The sequence below is a fragment of the Anopheles stephensi genome, chromosome 2 (genome assembly GCF_013141755.1).
Source record: "Anopheles stephensi strain Indian chromosome 2, UCI_ANSTEP_V1.0, whole genome shotgun sequence".
Lineage (NCBI taxonomy): Eukaryota > Metazoa > Arthropoda > Insecta > Diptera > Culicidae > Anopheles > Anopheles stephensi.
The window spans coordinates 29,912,064-29,931,262 of NC_050202.1; the positions used below are offsets into that span (position 1 = coordinate 29,912,064).

Consider the following 19,199-nt stretch of genomic DNA (forward strand, 5'->3'; position numbering starts at 1 on the left):
GAAGCTGGGACTGTACAGAGCATTTATAGTCCCAGTACTCACATACGCCTCTGAGACATGGACTATGTCCAAAACTGACGAAGCCCTCTTCAGTTCCGCGTCGGAGAGGGAGATGCTCAAAAGGCCTCGTATGTATGGCACCTATACAACGGACTCACCATGGATCATCGAGCCAGCAAATTAGAATCGTCAGGCTCCGGTGGGCTGGTCATGAGAAGGATACCGGACGACCCAGCCCGTAAAGTCCTTTTAGGTCGTCCATACGGACAGATGAGGCGTGGTAGGCCCAAACTGAGATGGAGTGATGATTGATTGATGGCAGACGACGGCGCTGACCACGAAGCGGTTGTAGCACCGGATAAGTAAGTAAGTATAAAGAATTTATATCTTTTCTGCTATAACTTTTAGATCTTGCCTAGATATTTCTAGCATCCTAGACTTAAATCATCCACATTCATTCCTTCGTACGGGATGATGGTCCAGACAGAACCAGATAGAACCTTTACCAGCACCAAGCTTCGTTCTAGAGGTAAAGAACTGAAGTTTAGGGCCTGAGTTCAACTACAGAGAATATCAAAGTCTTTAAATTTTATTGAATTATCCACAGCTTCCAAATGCACCAACAGCACCCATCACATCTCCTTTCCTTTAAGACTCGTGATTCAACCATTTGCCCAAAACAGTACTTCTTATTTTCGTTTACGTTAGCCGTCAAGCACTACCGCTCGAGTGCCTCCCAGCACACAGCCAACCAATCTACCCTGCTGTCTGTCCTAAATAACGTGTTGCCGTTTTTTTGCATTACCCGCGCGAGTCCACATTCTTCTTTGACAGCTTAATTAAAGCTTCAGCGAAAGGGGAAGCTTTATCCACCACTGACAGTTGGCAAAAGTTTAGCCATAAGGCGAATAAAAGCCGATTCGCGACTGTACCGTTTTTTTTTTATATCACTTCAATCAATTAACAGGGCTGACGCGTTGCACCGGATGCACCGGACGGCACACGGCGGGAGTCCCACGGATAAAATGGTAAATTACATTTTATGAGGCAACAATTTAACTCGGCAGACGCTTTAAAATACCAACCACTGGCATAGCAGTCCAAAGACGGCCGAGGCCGCCGCGTGCTTAAGCCGACATTCAATCGGCAACGGAATCGAATTGCGGTAAGCAATCGAATCGAAAGGTAAGCCCACACACGTATGCATACGGTGTGTCAGGGCGGAAATAAACTTGTTCGGCAAGGGGGAGCAACATTTAAGCGATTTGATCGAGTTCGAGAGCCGTAAAAGTAAGTTGCGCTCAGGAAGCCGAACGAGAACAAAAAAAAGGAACGCAAGTGCACATCAATACTTTAAGAAATATTACAGAATTCCGGTAGCAGCTCGCAGGCCAAAAGGTGAGCACCGTTCTTGTGAATGTTTTTGCGACTCATTCAAGCCGCATGTTGTCCTGTCGGAGCGCCTTTTTTTGCGGACGATCGTGTTGAAAGCCAGATTTTCCTGTTTGACTAATAGGTTGCTGCTGCTGCTGCTGCTGCTCGGTGCCAGGTCCTGGCCGGCCCCCGGATTTGGACGCACGGGAGCACTTGTCAGCTGGAGCCGTTTTGCGCGGTGAACGGGTTTGTTTTGTTCTTTCTCGCAGTTGGACGCGATGCCGTGCAGCAAACGCATAAATTAATCCAACCCACCCCGGGAAGTATCGAGCGCTTGTGATGATGGAGCGAAATAAATGTTTGCGGTTTGATGGTGTACGATGAAATGCAAACTGTCCATGTAGACATTCATGTTGACGATTGGTCGTCGGGACTTGCTGAGCACAGTACAGCTTGTGAGTGTTTGTAAACGATTTACTATCAATCGTTTGTTTGTTGACACTCGATGTAGAGCAAGGTTTAATGAAACAGGCCAACACGCAAACTTTTAGCTAGTGTCTTGAGCTTTAGAAGATCCGAGAAGATGTATATTAAGCTTATGTTTATGGTTCTTTATTCTCCTTTGGCGTAACGAATTGGGCCCTAATGCCCTCTACACAAGACCTTAGGAGATAAATCAACTGTGATTAGATTTTAATTTTAATCCGCTCATTTCATAGTTTTGCTGAAAATCTTTGACTATGCATCGAATCGGTGGTGAGTCAAGATAGTTGGAGACCCTGAGCGGAATGGCAGTTGAGGCCACTCTAATTGTGATATTAGAGGGAAACAACAGGATTTCCCTCGTCAACGAAGCCCCTCTAACCGATGAGGCCCTGAGCGGTCGCTCCTTCCGCTGCTAGGTTAATTCGCCACTGCATTTTTGAACTAATCGTTAAAAACAGGGAGAGTAGGACTACCTTGGTTTCTTAAAGTTTATATACTTGCTTTAAACATTGATCACAGAATGTTGATAATCTTCTAATAATTGACGCTTCAAGTGGGTGAAGATCACTCAAGCCCTCCACAATAGTATTCTAGAGAAGCTTTTCGGCTCCAGTCTGAAGGCCGAGGCGATAGCGAGTCGGGATCAAATCTACCAGCTACAAGTAAAACCATGTCACAGGAAGCCAGAAACGACATGTCGCGACCTGTCAAGGTTGTAGCGTCCATAAAAAAAGAAGCTTTGCAAATCGAAACAAGGGCATCGCTGGTCCAAAAAACCGAAAAGTAGCGTACATCCCGACTCCTCATCTTAGACGTCATAGTAGGGAATATAGAATAGAACCAGTACGATCTCTACCAACAAACAAGTCAGAGTTCCGATCAACGTAATTAAACCATCATCCGTAATGCAACACCAAACAGATTCCGTGTACAGTACTAGTAGATGTACCTCCTGATTACTGGAGATCATTTTTTATATCAGAGCTACCTTTGAACACGCGGATAACTGCAGCCATGATCAGCGTGGAAAATGCGGTGCATCAAGAAATTGTTTAAGCCATTAAGCCATCAGGACCGGGCCTGAAGCATTAACGATTAATCGCCTATAATTATGAATATTATTTCAATTAAAGTAAATAATTATATCTTAAAATTATCTTTAACAACGGCTATTGGAGCTAGAGTCATTAGGGTTAAAAATGATTAATGTACGCACAGCAGGAAGGGCTTAATTGAAGAGCAAAATCGATCGTTTAGCAGAGGACTGGGCAATCTTTTAACGTGACCAATGAATATTTATTTAAAAACACAACGATCTGTTCACTCATCTTCGATCCTACAATTATTTGTTTAATACACCTATTAAGGAGAGTGGTCTGGTGGTGGAAGCGACAACGGCGTCAGTCTTCACACAGTAAGACCAGGGTTCACATCCCATCTTGATTGTTCCTCCGTAATGAGGACTGACCATCCAACTACCTAACTATCCTACTATCTGACGTATGAAGTCTAATAAGCCAGAAATTGCAGGCATGACCTTATTAAAAGGCGTCAAGAGACCTTGGGGGACCAAGAAGAGAGAGACTCCAATGAGGTTCTTCAGTCATTATTACTGAGCTACTCTTAGGTAGTTTAAATGACCCACAAATATCATACGAAATCCTTAATTTTTAGATTGAATAGTCTGTTCACTTCATGCAAATTGTATAAATCTCGCCGTATACACATTCTGTCTATATAATCGCTATGTCAATAGATCGCTAGAATGCGAAGGAACTATTTATTTTAAGATCTCAATATTAAGAACTGGTTGAGAATTATTTGGCTGAGTTTAAAATATAGAAAACAATATTCAAGACACGGTTAAAGTTCAGCTATTTCACGAAAAAAAATCGTTCATCAACTGGATTAACTCAACGATTGAAAAACGATTGCTCATCATTCTTGGAGCTCGTGAAATTTGTTAAACTCACTCACCAATAAAATCACGGTTAGTTCGATTTCCTGGAATATAGCAAAACCCGATTTCCGCTCCTTCAAATACTCTCTTACAACCGAACTCAAACCAAACGCCACTCATCGACTGCTATGTGCTGACGTTTCCTGTGCGGCACCCCGACTGTACCACTGATAACCTTTTCGCCCTGGCCGGCTTTTGCATCGGTCGAGAAACTTCCACCAACGAACGATCATTACAGCGCAATGCGACTGATGTGCATTCCTGGCGCGTTGCGAATCATCGCCAGGCATATGAATGGCTTATTAATGCTAACACATCTTTACCATCCTCGGCTGGTGCGCGAGCGCGTGTCAATGGGCTGGAAACCGGTCGGTCATAAAGTAAAACAAAAGAAATGTTCAAACCTAAAAGGTGGCCATTAATATGCTAAGGCGAGGGTAGCCCTCTGGGGGGTGTGCCGCCGGAATCGATCCGAAAGGCAACCAGGTCTTGGGTTGGTTGGTTGTTGCTTGGTGGACGGCACGGATCGCGTGACTGACTGACTGACTGGCTGTGGTTCGAAACGGATTAGGGTGCAATTAATTATGCTTTGCTTTGGTCTAATGGTCGATATTTTATTAATTTATTGTTCACTCGCACGTGTCATGCGGATAGTATCGAACCAGGCGCAAAGTGGTGCCTTTTGCAACGAAACGCGATTGCGAGCGATTGTAAGATGGGGGGAATTACTGTTGCAGACTCGTAAGCGGATCCTCCTCTGGTGCTGTTAAGCTAACGATGCAAATCCGCGCCGTGCACAGAATATCATTAAGCCTTTAAGCTCATAATTTAGCCGGCACATTCATCATGTTCGATCCGGTTCTGACATTAAACGTAGTCCTAAACCCCTGCAAGCGACAACCTAATCACAGTCAACCGGCGGGCGGATCACCGGCGGCGACTACTTCCACGTTCATTTGTCAACGAGCTGATAAGTACATTAGCGCCGCTCGGTCGTTTCCTAGTAAATCGCGCCTAGTAGGCCGTCGCGATCGTTGCCTGGCCCAGGGCCTTGTGGCTGTCGATCGGCTGTCATCTTAGTATTTGCATAACGCGAGATGTGCGTGCGCGGATCGGCGCCCCGGTGTATCGACCGGTGTTTAAGATAAATGATAACTTAATGTAACCTGTTCGGTGCCGGGGCTGCTGAGGCTTTGCCAGGTCGATTTGCGTCTGGCCTCCCTCTCGCAGCCTGCAATTCGTTCGGCTGTTTGTTGGCTTAATCGCTGAATGCATGATTTGAGTGCATGTCGTGGTGGAGGTAGGTTGGTGTTCCCCCCCCCCCCCCCCCGACCCCTATCACCAAGGCAAATTGGCACGTTTTAGCGATCATAAAAGATGCAGTTAAAATAGGACCCCGAAACAGCACGCGAAGATCGCGATCGTTAAATGAGCGAGTTCGATAATGGCCCACTGTTCGGCCGACGAACGACGACGAATAATAAAAAAGCTACGTCAAGAATAATATTAAACGATATTGTTTATGGTCGTGGTTTAGCATAATCATAATAAAATGTATCTTCTACCTTTCGGCTAACCGGCTTCACAAGGCAAAACGATCGGCCCATTAAAAATGTCACTAGACCAATTTATGAGCTCCCTTTTTTCCCCCAACCGAACCGAACAACCGAAGCGACCGTCCGCTCGTTTGGTGTTGGTGTGTGAACATTGTTTGAAACATTCAAACGATATTCCCAGCGCAAGGGGTTATTATCGCCGGAAATTAGCTTACTGAACTGAAACCCCGTATATGTAAATTCCGAATCCGTTTCGCTTCGAAATCGTTGATCTTCGGTGGAAGAGTGGAAGGATTGAAAATTTAAATCAGTGTAACCAGTTCAGGGGCTGTATCTATTTCTCATCAGCACACGCACACACACACATAATCCCCTGTTACAAGTGACATAAGTTTTCAATTTATATCATCAAACGATACGCGAATCAGAAAATAATCGTAGCACGTTCGGGATTAGATGAATGGGCTGTGTGTTTACCGAGGGAAGGTTGTTAGGTATCGAAACGGACTGTAGTACTGCTTAAAATGTATCTTAAAAGGTTGGTTAACGCTCTAACGAAGTGGTTTTATTCCATTTTGGAACTGTTCCTTGTTGTTTGACGTGGGATTTTATAGTTTGTCTGGATTTAGTTTCTTTGTTTTTATTTATCTATTTACAGGGTTTCTCAGGTCAGTTAAATATCTTTAACACTAAATGCAATTCGAACTCGGAAACCCTTTTTATCTTGGGAAAACAGACTTTCAACTCCGTAAAATCCCAACACGACAATGGAAAATGCCTTGTTGACGGAGTTTTTGTTTGTTTGACACAATGTATGCTGTTTTTAATACTTGGTTCCTCTATCATTTCATTTGATTCCTACAATTGGGGTGGTCCGGTGGCCGAGGGGATTGCGGCGCAGATCTTCACATGATAAGACCAGCAGCGGATCAAGGTCTTTGGAGGTCCCGAGTGGAATGGCAGTTGAGTAAGACGACCAGGATTTCCCTCGCTGACAAGGCCCCCCTAACCGATGAGACCCAGAGCGGCCGCCCCTTCTACTCCTAGGTTGATCCATCACTGGGCAAGACCGTTGATCGAATCCCTTTCAGATCGCCTCTCTGTACGAAATACTGTGACTATACAGTCACGGGAAAGGCGAAGAAAGAAATAGAATGACATGCCGAGATCTTTCAAGATTGTGGTGCAAAAATGAAATAGACAAAGCATTTAAATATCTTAACACAACCAATAGATATTCAACAGACTTATCTTTAAAAGTAAATTGAAGTTTTAAAATCAAAATCATCATATCAAATCGTCGAGTTATTGTTTTAAAGTTTAAATATTAAACAGTATAACATCGAACCATATGTTGTCTGACAGCTCCGTCAACTGGGTATTTTCCATTGTCGAGTTAAGACTTTACGAAGTTGATTGTTTTTATTTTCCTGTGTTAAGAAGGGTTAATGGCGTTGAATTGCATATATGATGTTGGACTGGCGTTTTATGTTGAACTGGTCTGAGAAACCCTGTATTTTAAAGTAAGATGATGTTACTCAATATTATTGATCTTTGCTGTTAAAAGAGCGCTTGATGAGCGTTCTGGACATGTTGCATACTTTCCAAACTCAACTAGCTAATGTAATAAATAAGCTCATCGCATAAATACTCCCAAACACACACGAAAACCTCTACTCCCAACAGCCTTCTTCATGCATGTGGTCTAATTATACTACGGGCAGCTAAATTATCATGGTCAATCGATAAAATTGAACGCAAACATTAATTAGGCCGCCAGTTTGGCTCGGCTCGGCTGACACTAATTAGCGCCTTCATCTATGCAATCAAAAAAAAACATTCGCACGCTTGTAACGCACCGAATAAAGACAGTCAGCCCCACAAATGTTATCTAATTTGTGTTGTCCTATTCTGTGCTAGATTGGATTATTGGAACAGCTTTTGTTTATTTTACTCATTTTGCATACAATCACACAAATCTCTCTAATGAAATTGTCACCAAATACCGCGAAAATAACGAATCAGATGTGATTTAATTTCTACAACTTTTGGGCTCAAACCATGCACGTCCATTCATGGTGCTAGGCAAAAGAAGAGGCAGAAAAAGCGTACGAAGCGGCGGCCCACATCAAACGTTTGGCTGCCGCAAAAGAAATCGTACAATTTCGGGGTGCACAAAAACAATACACCACCACCACTCAGCACTCTGCTGCGTCTTTGGCTGTTGATGACGCGACAAAAAAACATACTGGACACCATAAGAAATAAAATATTGTACAAGAAAATAAATAAACGACATTCGATCAGTCAAGCGAACGCACGGCCATCGCACGGAATGCTTCACTAATCGGCGTGTTATGCAAATTTGATGAGGCAGCGCAAACAGCGCTGCTGGCAGCTCAGCGCCTCGATCCGAGCGATCCACCTAGCGAGTAGGTAAAAGGGGTTTTGTGGTGCCATATTTTAAAGCTTTTTAATGGAAAGCAAGTAAATTGTTTAGCTACAAAGTATTGAAAGCACTAGCGCTATTTAGAGCAATCATGTCCCTATGACTCGTTCCTGAGGGGTTTGATCTAATGCCGTGCATAATTTTGATATTAATTTGAATAATATCTCTTCGTGCGCATAACGACAAACCACCACCATTTTGGCTTTCCTTATGTCAATCAATTTGCATGCGTGTGTGGGATTAATTGTGGGGAGCACAGCACAAAAGAGAAATCCCGAACGAAAGACACTATTTGTTTGATAGGCGGGCTAGCTCTGGCTATGCCCAACAACACAGTGAATGGAGTGGCTTTCATCGTGATCGCTTTACAGCGCTATTTGATGGAAGTATTTAACATCCTGCGCTGTTATTGGGGGTTTGTCCTGCTGCGTGGATGTAGAGTAAATTAAATAGCTCGAATGATAAAGCTTTTGCCAACATCAATAATCTGCACGAAAGACGTTCAAAATAGAAACAATGCATCGTTGGTCTAAATCTAAAGGTCAGGTTTTATAGCTAGGCAGATTATATTGATAAAATAAATTACTCCATTGACCTCGATTGACTCATTAACACTTTAAATGGTCGTGTTTTTTATGGTCCTCTAAATGTTTTGAATAGGGTAAATGATGGCATAAGAAAACCTGGCAACGCAATAGCAACAGACGAAACTGTTATTAAGTATTCGAATGCGTTTTATGGTGCTGTTGGATAAATTATTCCAAGAAACCAGTATTAGCTACGATCGAGCGAGTTTGGCGGAGTACTTGGAAATCGAAAAGACTGAATAATAAGATCTAAACATCTGCCATGGTCAAGAATTTTCTATGAGCTTAACAAATTATCTGCTCTCGTTGATTTGTGGTTCAATCAATTCCGTAGGTTTGTAGTTTATTCGTGTTGAACGCCTTTTAGTACTTTCTCTCTCTCTCTCTTCCTATCTGCTATGCCTTACGACCTCTATGCTATCGCCTTACGATGATACTATGTAGTTGAAAAGCCAGTCCTCACTATGGGGGAACGACCCAGATGAGACTTGAACCCCGGTCTTGCAGTTTGAAGACCGGCGCCCCTTTAGACCGCCCTTTTTACACATAATTCGAACTGCAACGATATGCGATCAATTATGATATGATGTGAGTAAATATGCTAACTCTTTTTTGAAACTACAACTTATAGAAGTCTTGGCCTGCCATCTTTGAGGGTTTTGACTTGGTTTAAACTGATTTTTAAAGCTAGCTACTCGGAGCAGTTAGTTAATTTGTTTGATCATAGCGATTTTGAATCATTTCACTTCATTCGTCTTTTCGATTATTTGCTGGTGGTTTGTGATTATAAAAGCTTTTTTGTATGTATATGTCTAATTGTATCATGTACATCTGGTTGAAAATATCTGCAATTTTAAGTAATTAGCTTGAGTATTGTTGGATTATGGAGCGGCCAGTCAGAACATAAAACAAGTGAACGGTTCTGATGGGACCAAGATCTGTTGTGTGAAAGACCAGCACCGCTATCATTCAGCCAAATATACCAAATAATGCATTCCCTCTACAGTGATGAGCAATAGAATAAGGCCACCTGTTTTGTACAACTGTAGTAATGAGATTTTGATGCCAAATTACACCAAATTGACTTTAATTTTCTTGGCCAAAATAAAAATCAAACAATATTTTTATCATCTTGGTTTCCCTTCTTTTTACTATAATTCTTTAGATTGGTTCAACTTTGCTTTGAAGAATATTAATTTTTATCTACTTCTTTTTTGGCACTATAACCTCGAGAGGTCTCAGTCTGCCACTTCTGGTCAGCCCTGCGTACGGGGAGGCGGTCCTGGATGGGATTTGAACCCCAGTGTAGTCAGCCGTGTCAGCCACCGGATCGTTCCAAGTACCATAACTTAGATAGTCGATGCGACAGCAGCGCCGGTCTTCACAAGGCGTCCTGCGTCTGGGTTCAAATTTCATCTGGGCCGTTCCCCCCTGAGGACTGACTATCCAACTACATATGTGCTATCAATAAGTCTAGTAAGCCAGAAATGGCACACATGACCGAAGAGGTCATTATGCCAAGAAAGAAGAAGAAGAATTGATCTTACCCCATTGTCCGTCAATGTATCGGTTATGTTTATCTGTAGGTTTCAGCTATAAACAAAATAATTATGTAAAATTATGGTATAGAGCCTCAACTATAAAGGCACACCACCATTGCTGGACAAATCGGTATAGGATGACCTATTGATCAAGAATATGAATCAAAATAAGCAGACATCTTAAGTTAAACATAATAAAATCATTTAATTTCTCTGAGTTACGCCTTAAAAAGATAAAAAAATGTCTTCTGTTGATCTAACACTTTTGAACGCGATTTAGCTCCTCGCAGATAAGACCATTTAGTGTAGGACAAAACGTAACGCCAACCATGCAAAAAAAATCCCCAACATTTGCTAAGATCGTTGTCTAGAGAATTGGCACAAAGCAAACATGAAATCAACATTCAACAGTACAAAATAAAATAAATCAAAAAGCCTCTTACCGCTCGCCTCGAAGCCACTCGTTTCGGCACCGTTTCCGGTGGTGATGAGCGGACCGGCGGGCCCATCCTCCCCGTGCAGTAGATGTGCCGCCGGCGTTGATAGCGGTGGATGTTGATTAGCATAAGCCTTCAGTGGCTCGCACCGGAACAGCAATAATCCGCAAACAATGGTCAACCGATAACGCCAGCATATTAACATCGGGCGCGCCATCACGTCCCTCCGAAGCCGAATGGTGCAGAGGAGGAAGGACGCGTATGAGATCACCACCACACACACGCTCACACACACACACACACACACTATTGACAATGCACCACTGCAACAGGATGTCTAACAAAGGCCAAACGGCAAACAAAAATCAAGTGGAAAAGGATGTCGAATCGATTTGAGCTCGCGCTCGCGGCTTTTCGCAACGTTTATCGATAACTTGACAAAACACACACACCTACGGGGAACGCCCCATCATCCGCCTGGCCATTGCCTCCTTCGCCACTAGCATCATGACATGAATATTTATTCACGTAAAATCACGTTTCGACTACTTTTGCCGCAACAAAAAACACTCTCCCCTAGCCATCCGAATGAAGCCTGCCGCGCTGCAACTTCACGTGGCACACAGGATGCACTTTCACAGCACGTACACTCCGGTACAAGGCGCACGGCGATGTGTCTTCTTGGGCCTTTCTTGAACTCTACTTTTAGCACACACTTTAAATACGACTCATTTGATCGCGTAACGCAACCTGCACATGCACTTTCGGGATTGTGCATGGGTGCGTTTATAATTACCGCATGGTGAGCTGGCGACACCTTCTGGCGAGTCTTAGCTTTAGCTCGCTCCCTTTCCAAACTGTGAGTAGTAGAAGAGTTGCCTTTTTATCGGGCGAGGGACAGTTTTGGTTCTTTGCTTTTTTGATTTAATTAGCTGTTGCTGTTGAAGAGGGTGTAGTAAAGGTGTTTAAATAAGTCACAATTAATATAATTATTAACTATAATTATACCAAAGTGTTTTTCATGCAATGATTCTGGGTAAGGTTATTTAACCTGGAGCTGTGATTATGCAGGGCATCTCGGAGTATTTTTATGGCTTTCCGATACAATAACTTTGAAGGAATATTTAGGGAGAATTATTATTTATTCTGTCACTGGAAGCGTATAGACATTTTTTTTCTATAAAATATAAATTTTATTTTTATATTAATTTTTTATACTTTATTTTTTAATATTTTTTTTTTATAACATTATAGAGAATCTGTAAAAAATCGTCGGACTATAAAGCTGTCTGAGAAATCTTCGCTAAACCCCGGAATGAAACCAAACTTTTTTGGGGCCTGTACAAAACTTCTAGATACCCTGTAAAAAACCCCTTTAGTCTTGTTCTTTAAACGCTTTTTTTCGTTAGTTGATTATAGGAAAGGACATTTAGCAAACCTACAACAAAAAACCCCAGTATTTTCAGTAGATATTTTAAAAGCATCAATCTTTTTTGAAGGCTCCTTAGATGAAATGGTGAACAAAGCTAGTTGTCATGGGAACAGTTTCAAATGACAGGCGAATTAATAACCTGTTATCTTGAGGCTACCAGATGATATTATAATCGCTGCCAATAATATTATACACGACCTGACAGGTGTTCAATATCATCGGCTGCAACTACAATATCATCTGATAACGTTATTTATATCAAGCTTACAAAAAAGAATCATTGTTTTAACATTATCAATTGAAAAACACTGTAAGATAGGTATGAAGTCCATTTTCATCACAAGAGATTTTGGATTTCTGAGTTAAATCCCTGATTGCTCAATTTACTCCTATCTGTTAAGGTTTAACCTTTGTTATGATATTGTTGTATTATTCGTCATTTCGTTGGAATTCAAATTATAATAATAATTAATTATTATTAATTATTAATTATAATATATATTCAAATCTAGAGGTGGTCTTCACACGGCAGGACAGGGGTTCAAATCACATCCAGACCGCCTCCCCGTACGCAGGGCTGACTACTTTGCTATGGGTAAAAAACAAGTCACAGAAAGCCAGAAATGGTAGGCCGAGACCTCTCGAGGTTGTAGTGCCAAGGAAGAAGAAGAAGAAATCAAACAATTATATTAAATTAGGAGATATGCCAATCCTAATAGTTCTGATTTAACATTCAATCGAATTTTCGAATTGTTTGGTCTTTAAATTAATTTTTACGATCTTGAAGGATCGTAGACGAATATGAAAAAAGTAAATGTTGTAGGTTCAGAATTACCATGGCGTTTTGAGGTTAACGAGCTCATATGATTAGGCATTTTAATAGGTCACCTCTAGTTCTCCTTCTTGCCTTGGAAGTCTTGCTATTTCATATTTGGCTTCCTCAAGTTCAATAACAACACTGCATAACCTGGATCGCCCTGGATGCCAATTAGTTCAGCATTTAAAAGACCGGTCCGAATGGATTGGTGTCAGTGTTAGAATGGCACCTTTCCTTTTCTTCGTTAATGCACGAGAACAAAATAACAGCTGGAAATGTGTCAAAAAACCTTGGAACGAGCAGATTCAAAAATCACCGGGATACCCTGTATTCATCTTTCGTTTGTTGGTACGTTCATTTCAGGGCAAAATAGTCAAATTTTCAGTATCGACCAGTTGAAGAAATCGAAAATAATTTTGGAATAACTTTCTGTGTATATTTTGTTTGTTAAAGCAAGAAGACATGCATGCAAGAAGACGTGCCGCAAATAAAGACGCAAAGACTCCTTTCGTTGGGAGAACTATTACAACACAAGTATTCATTTGCACTTAACTAAATTCACAGGCATAAACAAAACTTTTCTTTTACTAAAGCCATTGATTCGACACTTGATAACACGCTTAAGTATTATATTATATTGTCAATACCACTTATAAGCACGTCCAATTAAGCATCATTCCAGAATCATTGATAAAAAAGGACCACTTCTTCACGAAAGATGTATGCTTGATAGTTGTGATGAATTTTGTTTTGTTTTGAATCATAATAACTGGTTTAAATACGAGTTCAACCGACTGTTAAGTAACAATCACTTTTGAGCAAATGCAAAACCGAGCGGCCATCGGCAAACAAATGTTTCACCGGAGCAACCGAAACGACCGATTAGTATTCAGCACCACTTTGACAATCTGTCACCGAAAATGGATCACTTTGGTGAGTGTCAAAACTCAGCCACACACTGTTTGGCTGTGTCTACTCGCTTCCGGAATCGTTGTGATACTTTGGGCCGTGTCTTCTGTCTGAAGCTCACCCCACGAAGCCAACGAGTAACAAACCAACTGCTTCGCCCGGGCGTCTCGCGTCCAGCGAACCTAACCAGTCTGGTCGTACGTTCAATTGATTAATTAAGCAAGAGTGTTACACCAGCGTTCCATACCCAATTCTCGTCGCCGGCGCACCATTATTGTACGTTTAAATTATTATTATTACTGCTGTCGCATCTCGTATGATGATGGTGGCACGGCTTTTCACACACTGTCTTACATGTACACCGTCCCGTCGGGGTAAAGATCGCATGACGGCAACTTGGTTTATTTGTCAAACACTTCATACGTTCGGCAGGCTCGGCCACTCCTCAGCTTCTCAGCCGAACGGCACTAAAAACAATCGTTATCGTTTACAGCGCCACAAATGGCGTCCCGGCCAAGCTTTTTTTTCACAGAAAGCGCACAGACTTGCCTTTGGTCACCAGTATTAGACGATCATATATTACGGGCAGTACTCGATAGCATTGTTTTCGTGTTGCAAATGTTTGCTACGTGCATGAAATTGTCAACTCGAATGCAAATCCTTCCGTCCGCGGCGTTCATGTTTGATGTTTCGGTACACACACACAATCGGTACACACTACCGTTGCAGAAGAAGTGATGCGGTACGTAAACTAACCTCACTCGTATGCCGTATCACTAGCAGGCTGAATAACTATTTGCAGTCAGTGCCACGCGTTCAATGACAGGCCGAAATGGTAAAGCGCAGTCGTGAGCGCCACGCACTGAAAGTCCTTCCGCTGCACGATCGTGCGCCGCGAAGTTAACACTAACGATGTGTTGGAGCACCAGCGATCAGCTCGATCAGCTCCAAAATGAGGAGTTGGCCTCGCTACGCAACAGAGAGCTACCAAAACGGAGAGAGAGCGAAAGAGAGCGAGCGGGAGAGCTGTTGAGTCTGAGAGAAATGTATCTCGCAGCATCTCCCGCAATACGATTCAGATGGAATAAATGGGAATCGGATTTTTTTGTAAATACATATTTAATTTTATAAGAAGATTAAGGTTTTATTAATGTCATTTTCGTATTGCTGATAACATTACACTTTGGACCCACGGAAGCAAGACGGATTAACAGCAGATAAGACGATTTATTCCCCTGACACTTGATGCGCTTGATTACCGCTGGTAATGTAATTTTATTGCTTTTTTTCAGTTTATTAGGTTTAGGTTAGTTTTGTACTTTTAAAATATTTTTCAGTGTAATTCGTTTAAAATATTTCTTAAATTGCTGGATTAAAGCAAATTACTGTTTTATTATTCGTGAGCGACGGGCATTCCTTATTGCTTCAGTTACTCATTGATACACATAAAGAAATGTGTGTTATCAGTTTTGTTTACATTTTACAGTTCATGGCTGGTGTTACGAATAAACACAATTCCTCTCTCACCTTTTGGATGCTTTCTAATCTCTTTCTCAGCTCTATTCGACTCTCTCGTAATTTAATTCCTCTATTCTTTCGTTCGTTCGTTTGCTTTGCACGCATTTTGCTCTCGAGCAACGAAACGGTTGCTAAGCGACAAAACATGTTCTCTTGCAACGCGCGTCAACAGTGACGGTCAAAAAACAGCAACTGATGAACTTTGTGTATTTTGAATAAATTGGTAGGAGTTTTTTTCAATTAGAAGTGTTGTATTTTGATGTATTATATTACCAGAAATTAGGTAGTCGATTAAGTTTATCCCAAAAAATGTAAGAAAAATGAAATTTACTAACCTTTAAATAATAAAAAAAATGAATAATTCTAAACTTTATCATAGAATTGCATTTCCATTCACTTATACTAGGGGTGATGTTTAGTACTGATATCTTAAATCAATTGAAAAATAATTAAAGTGTATTCTTACATGCATCATATTTATGAGCACATTAAGAGGGAAAGGAGCATATTTATTATAAATGCTTTGAAAAGAGTAATTTGATTGTTACTTGACTGAACACACGGGTTACATTAAAGATAAATTACCAGTACTCTTATGCTTGTTGTGATACTAAGTACAGTACTTAATAGTGGTTCATGACACTGGACATGAAACTTTAATTTTACACATTTATACGCTTTTCGATCGTGCTGTTTGCTCATCACACAAGAGATCGTCCATTCTAACAATCATTTAAAGTGGTAAACCGTTTGCAATTATTCATATTTTTCATCCCGATATTTTAGAAAAAATAGTCTGATTTAACATAACATTTAGATCAGAGTTACAGTCAGCCGGGAATATATAATACTCCTGGCTGCAATTTTACCATAGGCATTGATATCTCTCGTAGCGAAGAAAGTGAAGTACAAAAACTTTATTGTCCTTTTAATCTGTCCGCTAGATTTTTTGTCATAATAGTCAATTTTATAACTTGACGTGATAAAAGTAGTTTGTTAATTAATTTTGAAACGGAAAAGGTGTTACTTTTTGTCAAGTAACCTCTTTGCACGGTACGCTCTCGCCAGAGCTGACGAGTATTTCCTTATGATCTTGTGCGTGTAGAAATACGCTGCCGCTGCGTTGCCATGCCGATGTGCGCACAGCTTTTCGTTATAATAGCCCGGGAGCCCTACACGAACGTAGAGCAAACCTCGTGAATTTTTTGCTGGAGTGACTTCAGGCGCACCAGAGCTTGGAGAGCACAACGAATGCGTACTCAATTACCAATCGGAACTAAGAACCAACGTCATTTGCTAGTTGCTTGCTGCTGGTGATGTGCTCCAGCTGGCTATGGAAGCTCAACTTATCATCAAGAAACCCTTCAAAATCTCTGATACAGCGTTTGCGTCCGATGGCTACTGGTAGAGTGTACGCGCCGAGAGTCGTCTAGGTAGATCGCGAAGAGGAGTGTACTAGAGCTACTCCCTTGCGGCGCCCTTAAAGTTGCATCATTGCTGCGCGAAGATTGTGGCACCTAAATCTACAACTTCGGCACTATCCGATGGGTTGCCGGTAGCCGCTCTGAATGATATTAACATCAATTTCCAGAAGAGCAAGACTTTCTATCCGATTTTCATTTCAATTCTCACCCCATAAACCGAATTTTAAACTAGGTGTAAAATAAAGTCTTAGAATTTGCATCGAGCAATTGAAGCTGTGTTGGTAATGAAAGATTAGAAGATGGCTACCGTTATGGAGACGCCTAGTATCTCTTCTAGTGCAGGAGATGAACTACAAAACTTTTCAATTCTTCATTTTTTTATTTAAGTCTCTTTTTATTTAAGGATCAACGCTAAGCAACAGAATGAAGAATAGTAGACACCGCTGCTCGGAAATGAGAAGGCAGACTGTCTGGCGCAAAACAGGCCTTGGTCTAAGAGTTCCTTCGTTTTCCACAGCAGCCTTTCCCGTCTCTGTGCTTGTTCAGTTTTAGTCCAGACCCACACTACATCCGCTCTACCAGACAACCGAAACCAACCAACCCCCATTGAAGCCTCAACAATAGAACTTACTCTCGCACACATTAACGGACAAAAACATCCCTTTTTTACGTCGCATGTAATTTTGCAACACGGTCTACGCTCGCTACTCATTTTCTCAATGTGATAATAAGCTTCTGGGCATCGCACCACAGACGTGCATCCGGAAACGAACCATAATTAGGTTAATACATTTCACATCCAATCTCACAATCACACACTCGCACAGAGGACACGTGTCAAGGGCTCCATCACACTCGCGTACGTATCAGATTTGCAACACACACACACTTAATTACATTCGCACGAGCTTAATTAGTACGCCAGGAAATGTGAATAATGGGCGAAACCGCCATTACTGGGGTGCCATTGAAAGTGTAATAGTTCTGGATGGATGGTAGGATATCCTGAGGTCACGCTTAGCACATACAATGTCAAACAAACAAAACGGGGACACTCGTGTTAAGCATCCTATTCTAGGGCAGGCATGTCAAACCGCATATATTTTGAGATATTGCATTGAAAGTATTGATTACCGAAAAATCGAATATTTTTTTACAATCAATCTGAGTGCATTCAGTTTTTTAGAGAAGAATAATCATTTCGCCAGAAGAAAGGTAACAATTTTGCTAGCCTGACCAAATTGCAGATCGCAACAAAATTCTCGTCATGCTCGATTTTGAAGGAATCCTGCTTTGTTCCTGCGGACGGACTGTCAGTCGTTCACCCAAGTATTACAAATCAGTTATGGGTATCAGTTGTGTGGTACCTGTGATACGAAAATAACGGTTTGAATTGAACAATAGACTTTTACGCCTTCGATTTTAGTCCAAGCTTGTCAATAGTGAGTTCAAATTGAGTGATCATGCTGGATAATAGCTGAAAAATACCTTCACTTTGCTTTATTTGATATTTTGTTATTATTTATCAAGTGCCTTGGTTTCTTTTTTACTTATAAGGTATTTAGTTTAAATTTTATTATATAAAAAAGTTTTTTTTTGTATTTTTTGGTACATTTTTTCTTTTAAATCATTTTCACAAAATGGCTTTACCAAATCGAAAGCCCAAAAATGCTGCGGAAGGAAGAACATTTCATGAAGAACGGGGGATAAAAAAAATCTTCAGCGACTTTAACGGCAAAATAACTTGTCTGATTTGAAAAGCAGTGATAAGTGATGCGAAAGAACACAATTTAAAACGGCATTATACAACGAAACACGGAAAGCTGTAAGATTCATGTATAGAGACAATAAGAGAAGAAAAACTCAAATCGGCTAAAGTCTGAAATAAGATCCCCCCCACTCATGGAACTCACTTCTCGCTGCTGTGATACCTTAACTTTATGTATAAGTTAGGCAAAATGTGAATTAAGCTGTTTTAATAATTATTTACAATAATTATAAATAATACATAAATAAATAATTTTACTAAAAAATCTGAAAAAGATAGCCCTTTTGTGTAACTCAGTTGCAAAAATGAGTGCCCGTGAGAGGGGGAGATCTTATGCCAGACTTTTGCCCTCAAATGGTTGAAAGCAACCTTGCGTAGCCAAAAGCTAGGAATAAGTAAGTGCGCAAAAAGCAATCAGTCTGTAACAGAAGCAAAACACCATTCAGTGATGGATACATAATTAAAGAATGTATGCTACAAAGCTGTGGACTGTCTTATACAATAGCTAATTAATGATTTTCGCGTAATTTTGCTATCAAGGAACGCCGTGGTAGACAGAGTCAGTGAGTTTGCAGAATTGGTAGAAGAAAACAGCGATATACGAGGTACTGCTCAGGTAGCAGTATCTTTTAGAGCATGTAGTGCGAATATGGTGATAACCGTAGAGCTTCTGGAATTGATATCTCTGCACGGTACTACCACTGGTGACGACATTTACCGTTCGATTTGTAAGTTGCAAACCGGTGGAAACTGTTACAACATTTTGAATTTTATAAGGTCCCGATCCTTAAACAAATCTGACACTGAATTCGAAACCATTCCGTATTACACAGAGCTTCGTTGGTTATCGTGCCATAAGGTTCTCAACAAGTTTTTGAACAATTTTACCAGCAATAATATCGTTCTTGAAATCGTTACTCGCATTTCTAACAGATACTACA

General features: G+C 41.0%; 1 protein-coding gene across 2 annotated transcripts in view; it reads right to left on the bottom strand.

The window, feature by feature from the left end:
* The window catches only part of LOC118503416 (reversion-inducing cysteine-rich protein with Kazal motifs), a 46,944-nt gene extending 32,439 nt beyond the window's left edge, over positions 1 to 14,505 (bottom strand). The window contains exons 1-2 of one of the 2 annotated variants that reach the window (XM_036036651.1): positions 14,305 to 14,505; positions 10,397 to 11,328 (exon numbers count right to left, since the gene is read on the bottom strand). In XM_036036651.1, coding sequence (XP_035892544.1) covers positions 10,397 to 10,607 — 211 coding nt within the window. In that variant the 5' untranslated portion in view covers positions 10,608 to 11,328; positions 14,305 to 14,505. Of the gene's footprint in view, positions 1 to 10,396; positions 11,329 to 13,500; positions 13,763 to 14,304 lie in introns of those variants that run through there. The other variant, XM_036036652.1, reaches the window with a different exon arrangement.
* Positions 14,506 to 19,199: the final 4,694 nt, after the last annotated feature.